Raw genomic sequence first — 11,331 nt, 5'->3', positions numbered from 1 at the left:
ATATATAATTATTGTTTGTCACAACGTTGTTTTAAGACAACGGGGAAAATAAACAGGTGTTGTCCAAAAACATAAATGCTACAAAAACAAAATTCAAAGTTTGACAAATTCTAAATAATTCAGTTTTTGTTTTTAAATAAGTGTGTTATCGGACAATGACTATTATTAATTTTTAAGCCTTAGCTGTTGAGAGTTCATTAATTTGTGGACATAGCGTGTTTTTCCCCCTTTACTTATAAATAAAGCATTTTAATGCCCCATGTATTTTTCAAAACCATTTTTAATAGGCATGACTCAGTAGGAAAGTATTTTTTAATTCATCTATTTTTACCAACCAATAACACAATTTTGAAAAAAAAAAATTCCATATTCTTCATATGGCATATAGCATTCTCAGACTGAAGAGCATGTATGTTAAATCAAGAAATAGTTTACTAACAGTGTTACCAGGGGAGAAAAGCTATGCACTAAATAATAATAAGGCAAGAAATCATAGAAATTTAAAATCTCCTTGAAGTAATAAAAGTCAATGTAATACTGAAGAAAATAACTATAACTAATATTTACTAAGGGTGTATATTCTATATTACACAATATTTAAAAACTTGTCAGTAATTAGCAGGTAATGGGTAACTTCAGTCATTACGAGGTGAAACATGAGAAAGCAAAAAATAAATGACAATTTTAAAACCTTGGTAAAAAGATTTTTCTACAGGACACTTACAAAAGGTACAACTGGAGAAGCGCTGATCCCAAGAGAGTTTGGTAACTGCAAATACTCATCTTCATCTTCTGGAGATATACTAGATTCTAAAACATCATTTTATAAACAGAACCATAATTTGAGATATATACTATATGGTTGTGAACTGTTTAATGGACATGGAGCACACTTGATAAAGAACTTTGTACAAAAAGACAAACTATTAATAGGATTGAAAACTAACTGAATTTAATGAAAAAAATAAATAAACAAATTAGCAGATTGACACAAGAAAGGTAAGTTTGCATCTAACGATCTATCCTCTAGCTAGCCTCTTTTATTATTTTTTAAATTATCTAATTTATAAGTTGTTTATTATTTTACTTTCTATAAAGGCACAAACATTATTTAAAATGTAATTAATGATTATAATTATAATTCTTCATAAAACCTGTGGCATAATGTAAGATTTTAATAGTGATAATACCTGAGTCCTGATTGGTAGAACTGCTGCCCGTAGTACCATCCGGGGAAAGGTTAGATATACCCAGCGGGTCCATTCCTGTATAATGGCACTTACGACTCTGAGAACATGATTCCACAAAATTTATTAGGAATAAAATCATTGGCAAACAACATATTTTGAAATAATTAGATAATATTTTGTTTGTAAAAATTAAATTAACTTTTTATAATTAAAAACAAATGTATGTATTCTTTCATTCGCTACTATGAACTAGACTTATAAATACCAAAGTACACTATAAACTCGTTTTAAGGAGACAAAAAAGTTCCAACCACAGAGGTAACCCTCTATGGTGAGAGCTGCAAGATAACAATTGTTTCAGAGCATAAATTTAATAAAATATAAATCTAATAACAAATGATTAATTCATTTTATTTTTTACATGAAAAGAACAGACGACAAATAAGAACAAAAAATTATATCACATAACTTATTTCTAAGCTAAGCAGATATTATGAACAAACCTAGTACATAGATCTACATTAATTGAGTTTACTCAAACTTACAATACAATATAAAGCATTATAATATTTAAAAATATAATATAAAAAAAAAGATGTATGGCTAGAGTATATCATAAAACAATCTCAACAAACAAATTGAGATCAAAATAAAACAAAATTAAATATGTTTTATTAGAACTTCTTTATTACAAAAAAAAAATTATACACACTATAGGAATTGCCTAACGATATTCGATGAACACCATGTCTCAGGAAATTCCTTTCCCTTCCGCTTTCCCAACTGTGATAGGTCGAAATTTTGTTCCGTTAAGCAGCATCTCATTTGTATGCAGAACACACTTGTGCAGAACTAATTGATGATACATTAAAGAAAAAATTTTGTTAAAAAAGCGACACTGGGGGAGCCCAGAAAAGGAAGCTTGTGGCATGAATTGACTGTTAACGGAGTTATTTAGTATTGGATTGTTCCAAAATGTTGGTCAAATGTACAAAGAAGATTTGGAGCACCTTATTGCATTGTCCAAAGTGCCAAATGAGGATGTCACTAGCTTACTGATTCCACAAACGTCAGACTGTGAAAATTGTACTATATATTTAAAAAAATTGGTGAAATATTCATAAACTACCTTTTTTTAGAAAAGGAATGAATTTCATTTACAAAATAAATTAAAATTACAGCAGCTGTGAAAGAAAAAGATAAGGACACATTGATTAACTCAAATAAACATATTTAATATGATGATTGAATTGAGACATATTGACTTGAAATATTATCAAGAAATTGGATAAAATTTTAACTCACCTTATGTATTTCATCTGAAATTTCTTCCAAGTTTCGAAGAGCTTGTGAGTAATTTGATTTTGCTCCACTAACCTTTTTCTCAAGAACCTTTACTTTCAGTTTCTGTTCTTCCAATAACTTGTTAAATTGTGCCTTACATTCGAAATAGGATCTGAAATTTTTAAAATATCATAAATTTGTTTCCAATTTCAATCTATATATTTTTTTTACCTTTGATGAAGTGAATATAGAGTAAGAAATTTAATAGTAGATAATAAAATTATTAAATATTACATTTAAAACCAAAAGCAAATCATTTATAGTTCACATAACTCAGAGTTATCCACATCTTCCTAATTCATGATTTAATTTATAAGCAAAATGGGACTCAACTTTATAAACATAAGAGAATATGTGTTTATTATTCTGATTAAACAAAACATATTTCTATTATTTTACTTATTGAGTAGGGCTGTTTTTGTAAAGTGTAATTAAAATATTTATTTCACTATGTAATTTTATAATTTCCATAACACAGACATCATAAATTGATGATATACACTTGAAGCTAGACCAAATATTCAGTTTAATGTTCAACTGTATTGTTCTTTTTATAGGATAATTTGTAAGTAGGTACAAATCTCGATCATGTTAAATGACTCAACAAGAACAAACTCTATGATCAATTTGTTACCATAGATCAAACATAATCCATTTCATCTGTTTCAGAAGAAAATTTTATCACTGCAACAGTAAAGCAGGAATCTGGACTCTTATTGGAAATGAAGACCTGTCAGTCAAAGTTCTATATTATTTCTTCAAAACATATCTTTCAGAATAGAAAAAAAATTAACATTTAAAATATAACTTGAATTTTTTTTTTTTAATTGTACATGATATCAAATCAGACAAACCAGTCAGTACTAGAAAATACAGTCAGTTACTTTCATTTATCGAAAAATAATTGAAACTAATCTTTTTAATAATATTGCCTTTATTCACTTTACAAATTAATTACAAAAATATATAAATGGAGAAAATTTTTTTATTTATTAAAGTTTATGATGAGGTAATCAATTAAATGAAACTATTCTTACAATTTGATGGTATGTTTATCAGTGGCATGCAAAATGAAAACACTCTTAATAAAAACTTCAAATTTTAAATAAACGCATTCTCATGCAAAGACCAATGAACATAAACAAATGAAGGAATAGGGAGATATTTACTTGTGAGAATAAAGCATGCAAGAAAGTTTTGAAATAATTTCAAATTTTTCCCAAGGAATTGGGAATCAGGTACATTTAAAAACAGAACTGAGCTTGGGATTAAATCTTTAACAAAACATTTCTTCAAATGATAAAGGCCCAACCCACTTATTCATGCAAAATAAAAATAATTTCTATCATATGTGTGCTTTTTCAGCTACTTGCAAACTCTGGTAATAATTCTATATATGTATGTATAGTTGACCGTAAAAATTGATATATAGGGAGATGGTCAGGGTTGCGGTCAAAAGAGAAATAAAAATAGTTTACTATACTATACTATTTTTATTTCTCTTTTGACCGCAACCCTGACCATCTCCCTATATATCTGGTAATAATTAATTTTAATCAATTTTTTTTACATTCACTTACTGATATATAAAATGTATAGTAAGGAGGAGTATCATAACACTGAAAAATTTTGAATATGAGTTTTTAACAGAAATATTTAAACGCACTAAGGTCCACTGAGCTCAAATAACCAATCTTGTAAAATAGTCTATGTATGATTAACTGAGGGTACACAAATAACCCATACTATGTAATATAATCAAAAAGTTTATATAACATATAATCAGCCTATGTTGTATATTTTACCTAAATGCACATTTTAAAAATGGAAATTACTTTATGTAGGTATGTACTCAGGGTGTTATAAGAACTTTTTTGCTAAAACTTATCAGAAATAGATTTTGTATCACCCATTTGTTATTATCGATTTAACACATGTTTACCATTTTCTTAAAAATGACACTAACAGGTCTTTCTTAATGAAAATAGTTTGATTGGACATAAACGTTTAATTTTCAAAATAGCTTCCTTGAAAGTCACTTTAATTTTGCTCATGTGAAATAATTAACCATCACTCATTGCTAATAAAATAGGTATAAATAGGAATTTGATAATTAACTAAAGGAGAAAAAAATTTGTTGTGGTGTGGGCAACACAAACTTTCACTTACCCAACCACTTACCCTACTCTGAGTAAAAATTAATTTCTACTTAAGCATGGCTACTAAAAATAGTGATATATACCATACCAGATTTTTTCTTCACTATGTACAGTAATTTTATAAAAAAAAATCCATAATCACAAAAACACAAAAACATTTATTATTAAATTCAGTTTATTTATTGCATTCTTCATAATATTCTACAACTTAACAATATTATTTCTAAAATCTTTGCCTTTCCGAAAACACAATGTTCCTATACAATACTACCTTTATTTCCGGAATTAAGTCATGATATAGATTTTAAAACAATAATCTGTCAGGATAACGATAAACAATAACTCATAAATTTTAGTGATTGTTTAGTGGTAGCATTAGGAATAAAAATACTTGTAAAACAGAAAGTAAAAAAAAAAAAACTTACTCAAAAATATTTAAGAAGTGGTTCCATGCAAGGCATCTGCTTTCTTAACTAAAAATCAGTGAATGGGCGATAAATAAAATAAAATTGGGTGCTAAAAAAAATAAATTTAAAAAATAATAATAATCTGGAAATCCTCAAGAAGGCACCTAGATTTACTGATGGATCTCTTCAGCTCTTTCTGCAACTTCTGTACTACCATCTCGGCACTGTGGTAAGCCGTTGACGTCCTTTTATGGTCAGCTTCGCTCAGGGTCCTCTCTAGCTCTGATTCGTTCACCTGAAAGAAATTAAATTCAAATTTATGTCTGTCATGTATAATAAACTTATTAAAGTGCAACAAGAGATGAAATGTTAGTGCATAATAAATAATTTTTGATCTATTTTGAGCAACCTTTTTTCACCAACACCTACATCATCGTCTTTCAGTAAACATAGATTCATCAAACAATCTTCGAATAAACTGATTAGCTCATCGAATCATCATACAATTTACTGTTAGTTTCAGAAATGAAAATAATTTATTGTTACAAAGGTTGGTTTTAAACAAATATTTTAGAATTTATTTTATAAGCTTTAAAATAATTGTCACGGAACCTCAATATTACAAACAAAGATATGTGTTATATTGAGGTTCAAATACATATCTATTGACCTCTGAGCAACAAATTATATACAATAAAACATCGGTAAAACAATCAATAAGTTTTGTCTAAGAAATAATAAATGGATTGTAATAGAAATATGTACATAATCTTATTTTGCAAAACTGAAAAATTAATGGTGGTTACAAACTTCAATTATAAATAAAACTTATTAATAATTGATGTTAATTAACTGAAAAATTGTTTCAGTGCTTCTTATCTCTATGACATTCTACCTACATACTTTTCTTATATCATTAATTCTTCTTTGACTACTTAAATCCATGCTCAGACAAATTAACATTTTTTCTTTAATTTTTTTACTTTTTTAATTTAAACTGGCTTCAAAGCCTTCATTAACATTCTTATATCTTATGAGAAGATGGTCAAGTATGCAGTCAGTAGAGTAGTAATGAACACAAACAGGTGATAGTTATTTTATTTTACTTATGCCGAAGTTTAGTCCTAAATTCAGGCCTTCAGCCCTAAAAAAAATGAAAAAATAAAAAAAGGAAGGAAACAATTAAAATTAAAAAGTGCTCTGTGTAAATAATTAGAAAAAATTAAACTAACATAATAAGACAAGTCCAAAAGTAAATGATAAACATGATATAATGTGAAACATAAAATTTTTTAAGTACATATTATTATAAAAATTACTTATAGATTTTCATACCTCACATTATATAATTTACTTAATCAATTTTTTCATTATTTATAAAAGCATTTTTATTTTGTCTTTATCCCTGAAGAAGGCCTGAAATTTAGGCCTAAACAGAATAAAATAACTTATTTGTGTTCATTATTTCTCCATTTATCACACCCCAGCCATCTCCTCATATTTAATCTACATTCAACAATAAACACATCCTTTTGATATTTACCTTGTTCAAAATACTGTATACATTTTATTTCAACTGCAAAAAATATAATAAATAAGAAAAAAATTGTCGATATTCAAGCCGAAATAAAAATTGATAAGCAAACAAGAACAAACTATTCTTTACTATATTTCCATCTGTATGCTGTAATAATATTTAAGTTGAAGAAACATAATAACAGCACAAATGATCATAACAAAATAAATCTACAGAAAACAAATTGAAAAAATAATGAACCCTCATAGTTGCATGATTTAACATCTCTTGCCACGCATGATCAAATGTTCTCCCTTCAGCGGTTAGCCCTTCTTCAGCAAGATAAACCATTTCCTTCGCAGCAGCATGAGCTGAATTTGCTCGTTCGAACCTGGAAGCAGCTTTTTGTGTTTCGAGCAATGCCTGAAAAAACAAAATGTAAGCGTATGAATCAATGTAACTTTATTTTAATTAAAATAAAGCCAAATGAAACAATATGGTGGTTAAAATTGTCACTATTTAAATTTAAAAACTCATCAATATATTCATTTATATAGTTTACTTTTAAATTAATAGGCGCAAAACTTGAAGAAAAAAAAATAGTTAGAAAATAATATTAAAATATTCTAAGACAAAGCCTGACAACAACAAACCAATCAATGTTTTACTAATTCAGGTATCATTGAAATTAAAACATAAGATCGCATTAGATTAATAAAGCACAACACATATACAAAAATTGAATGTTATATATACAAATATTATATTGTCACGTAAGCTGTGGTACCATGCAACTAAAAAAATCAATAATAACATTTTGATATCTTAAATACTATTAAAAAATCTTTCTAGAGAAATCTTGTCTCACCCTCACGTTGTAGGATCCCTAACAATGTTTTCTGACTTCAAGAATTCTTTCAGGATGTTTCTAGAATGAAGCATTTACTCTTATTTTTTTTAAATTGTGATCAGTGTTTTTCTAAGTTATGAGGTGTTTGAGTGATGATATGTTGAATTTTTGTAAAATGCTACTGCTTTGCCTTTTAAGGCTGTTGAAGTGAGGTGTGCTATCTTTGGCTGCATTTATGTGATCTTAGGCTTTTTTTTTTATTTGTTATGAAAGGAGAAACATCGATTAGTTAGTAATTTACTATTAAGGTTTGAGATACCTAACAGCTTGTGTTAGAATCTTACAATATTATTCTAAGTGTACAAGATTTCATATTTGACGGGAATTATTAAGTTTGTTAAATAATGGAGCAAGTTTAAAAAAATAAAAAATAATGTTACTAGTGACAAAACAAACTCCATTGGCGAGAAATTCAAAATTCCTACTTATCCAATTACTATTATTCCATCAATTAGAAAAAAGCTGACAACACCTGCTTGCTCAAATGAGATAAACAAACAAGTGGAGGAGAGGTCTATACTAGCTTTTAGCATTCTGAATCAGTGAGTTTTGAAGTTTCCCCTAAAGGAGCTTGTTTTGTATGCTAACAAAAATTTCTGCAAATCAAGCGCTTGATTGTAAAACATGATATCTGAAATAATGAAACCATTTACAATGTTAAAGCATATGTTAATTAGAATGTTTTACTTTCACCCAAGAGTCATTTCCCATTATTTAATACCAACATTATTCTTTTTAAAAAACACATTTCCTAAAAACTCTTTCAAAAATTAATTAAATGTCAAATCTAAAGGATACAAACAAAGGCTAAAAACTTCAATTCACAATAAATGTCAAATACCATGCTTTACCACCAAGTGTCTCAAATTTATAAAGAAATAAATCTTACACCAGAATACCTCTTTGGCTTTGATCCTGGCTTCATAGTAAGGTCTAGCCTTTTCAATGCATGATCCTAATTTTTTTGAAATAGCTTCCAAATGTACAGTAGATTCCCACAATTTTTGTCGAAACTCGGTCCGAGCTTCCTAGTGAAAATTAAACATGAAATAAGTGATGCCTAATATTTTATTAACGCTAAAAGAAAATTTATGAAATTCATTACATTCAAATCGACCTCAAGCTTGTTGATATCATCAGTGGCAGTGTTCAGTCTTTCCAATTCTACCTGTAAGAAGAGTAAATTTGATTATGACTAACTAAGGTGAAAAGGATCTTGGAGAATACTTAGAACAAATGTTACCTGCACTCTAGGATCAACTTGTTCATCAAACCTGTCATAATCACTCCTTCTCACTTTATCACTGGGTTCATTCATATTAATTAGGAATCAACCTACTTTTCTCATTGTCAAGGGCACCAAAGTTTGTTAACTAATCAATTCAATGTCCATAATTGTACTCATGTCACTTATTTAAATAAATAGTGTGTCTATAGTAACATGAGATAAACCGAAAGTGATAGGCTGTTTATTGATAACTGAGACCACTAGCTACTAAAAAACAAATGGGAATCGTTTAGAACAAGACATATCAAAAGTCAATCGCCAAATTGTTAATAGAAGTATAGAATATTTTAATTATTTGTGTTTAAAACAACACAAACATTTTGACAATTTGAAGGCAGTTTCATTGTTTGGGAATTGAAGGTTATTGTAGGAACCGCTCATCGATTTATCACTTGCACAACAATCGATGTTTTGACATTGCGGTTAATCGATTGTGGCCGAAAGCGCATACGATGTGCCAAGACTAGCTCAGTGGCTGAATGGACGTCTTGCTGTCGTGAAGGTTTGGTGTTTTCTTGGGTGAGTTTTTATTTCTATTATCTATCGTATAAAGTTATATCGTTTAGTTTATTATTATTTTAATCAGTGCATTCGGTATAGGGATGTATAATAATTCTATTGTTACGAGATGACAATACTTTTTAGGTTTATGTGAATGGTCTTGTGTGTTCCTGTAGTAGATGGACTGTTATATCTCAGACTTGTTTAAGAGTAAATTGTCTGGACGTTGAAAAATAATTCTTAAAATTGTGTGTGATGTATTATTAAATTATTGTTCTTATTTATTGTATTCAATAATAATTTCACTGACTGAGACGGTAAAATGATTAAAGATGTGACCCACATTTTGTTATGGTTTCAATTGGACGTTTACAATTCACCTATTTAATGAATAAATTGGTCTAACTGGTAATGCCTTTTGAATTGTACTATACTTTTACTAAGACACCTTGTTAAAATGAACAGATTTTTTGACAAGTCTTGTAATGAAATTTAGTAGTGTTTTTATGTTGCACATTTTAATTGATTTCCAAAATAATATTAATGTACTGCTGTCGCTAATGATGATTTATAATTTCTTCATAAAACTTGACAAGTAGTTACAAATATTTCTTACTAATTTGAAATAGCGGTCACTTTAAGAACGGCAACTGTTTATCAAGGCATACAAAATTATGATTTGGTGAAAGGCAATGCTCTAATGAAAGTATGAGAAACATGCCGGTATAGAATTTTATCACAGCGTTTCATTGTTTTGTAATAGGCATTAACCCTCTGTGAAACTACTCAGGCCCGGATTTCCTTCGTTTCACAAATCAAACAATTCATTATCTCTTTAGTGGAGGAATTGAACGTTGTATAATACTATTTATTTATTTATTTATGTAGGTATATTTTGACATTAAGGAATTATATACTTTTATATAGTTATATGCCTATAACACATTGTTATAAATTTTCATTTTCAATATTTAGTTTTTGTTAATGATACTATGCTTAATTCATTTCAAGCCAGTTTTAATTTACTATTATTAACATTAATTACTCTATTAATTTCTTGTCCAACGACTTGTTAGTTTTAAACACTTGCTGAAAAAAAAGATAAAAGGCATAATTGAGTTAAGAATTATTACTTTTATATAGCTGATCAATTTCTTCTTTTTTTTCTCTCTCTCTTTTTTGCTGAACTGATTGAGAATGGTTTAATTACATAAATACCTTGGAAATTATAAATGCTGAACAATCACTCCATAGCCATAGAAAGAAGACGAGTTGGCGAAATATTTGCTGTTACGTCTTCAACAGGAAGGAAAGTATTAGATTCGAGTGGCCCGTTGTCACATAACAGGCCCACTGTTTTAGATCCCCCGTAATTTGTTTTAAAATACTTCCTATTTAAACTGTTCAAGTGGCTTCGAGCATTGTTATTATTTAGTTAGCTTATTATCGACAATAGTTTATTTTTAGTTTTTTAGATACCTTTTTTCTACTTAACGGTGCCGAAATATTTATCTTGATAACTGGGAAGTATGTGAAAAAATATCGATCATGAATACAACAAACATCGATGTATAACAGTTAACAGAAGATTTTAAGTGTCATTCGCATTTATACTACAAACTAAAATCCTCTATTAAACTAAATGTTTAATTATAATTAAACTTGTGTTGTAATCCTTTGTATATCTATACAATGTATAAAATACTCATATTATATCCAAAACCCAACTCCTATATCTCCATAATTCACTGAAATAAAAATAATAATACTCATTATTTTGAAAAAAAAATATTAATTAATGATTTTTGTTTTTATGTCATTTCTAATCAATATTTTGTAGCATATTTATGTCAGTTTTTTTTATAATGAATATATTTGATTCATTTCCTCCTATAATTGTTTTTCAATTAACTGCCTCATTTTATCTAATTTGTTATATTTTAAAATAAATTACCTTTTTTTTTTTCTTTTTTAGTTTAATAATAACGAAATTATTTATTGTCATATATGCTTATT

The 11,331-nt window shown here is 27.9% G+C and overlaps 2 protein-coding genes across 3 annotated transcripts in view; one reads left to right on the top strand and one right to left on the bottom strand.

Moving 5' to 3' along the window:
* LOC106680643 (SH3 domain-binding protein 5-like) overlaps nucleotides 1-9,168 on the bottom strand; it is a 20,672-nt gene extending 11,504 nt beyond the window's left edge. For both annotated transcript variants that reach the window (XR_001343127.3, XM_014420510.3), the window contains exons 1-8: nucleotides 8,770-9,168; nucleotides 8,632-8,694; nucleotides 8,426-8,554; nucleotides 6,878-7,039; nucleotides 5,265-5,395; nucleotides 2,496-2,646; nucleotides 1,191-1,287; nucleotides 725-810 (exon numbers count right to left, since the gene is read on the bottom strand). Coding sequence is in view for 1 of the 2 variants with exons in the window: in XM_014420510.3 (XP_014275996.1) it covers nucleotides 725-810; nucleotides 1,191-1,287; nucleotides 2,496-2,646; nucleotides 5,265-5,395; nucleotides 6,878-7,039; nucleotides 8,426-8,554; nucleotides 8,632-8,694; nucleotides 8,770-8,844 (894 nt within the window). In the remaining variant the exon portion in view is untranslated. The remainder of the gene's footprint in view (nucleotides 1-724; nucleotides 811-1,190; nucleotides 1,288-2,495; nucleotides 2,647-5,264; nucleotides 5,396-6,877; nucleotides 7,040-8,425; nucleotides 8,555-8,631; nucleotides 8,695-8,769) is intronic.
* A 73-nt stretch (nucleotides 9,169-9,241) lies between these two features.
* The window catches only part of ced-6 (PTB domain-containing adapter protein ced-6), a 79,469-nt gene continuing 77,379 nt past the window's right edge, over nucleotides 9,242-11,331 (top strand). Inside the window, exon 1 of the mRNA XM_014420538.3 lies at nucleotides 9,242-9,333. The gene's annotated coding sequence lies outside the window, so the exon portion shown is untranslated. The remainder of the gene's footprint in view (nucleotides 9,334-11,331) is intronic.

This window comes from Halyomorpha halys, unplaced genomic scaffold (genome assembly GCF_000696795.3).
Source record: "Halyomorpha halys isolate HHAL.00 unplaced genomic scaffold, Hhal_1.1 Scaffold18.1, whole genome shotgun sequence".
Taxonomy (NCBI): domain Eukaryota; kingdom Metazoa; phylum Arthropoda; class Insecta; order Hemiptera; family Pentatomidae; genus Halyomorpha; species Halyomorpha halys.
This window is presented reverse-complemented; position numbering and strand designations above follow the sequence as displayed.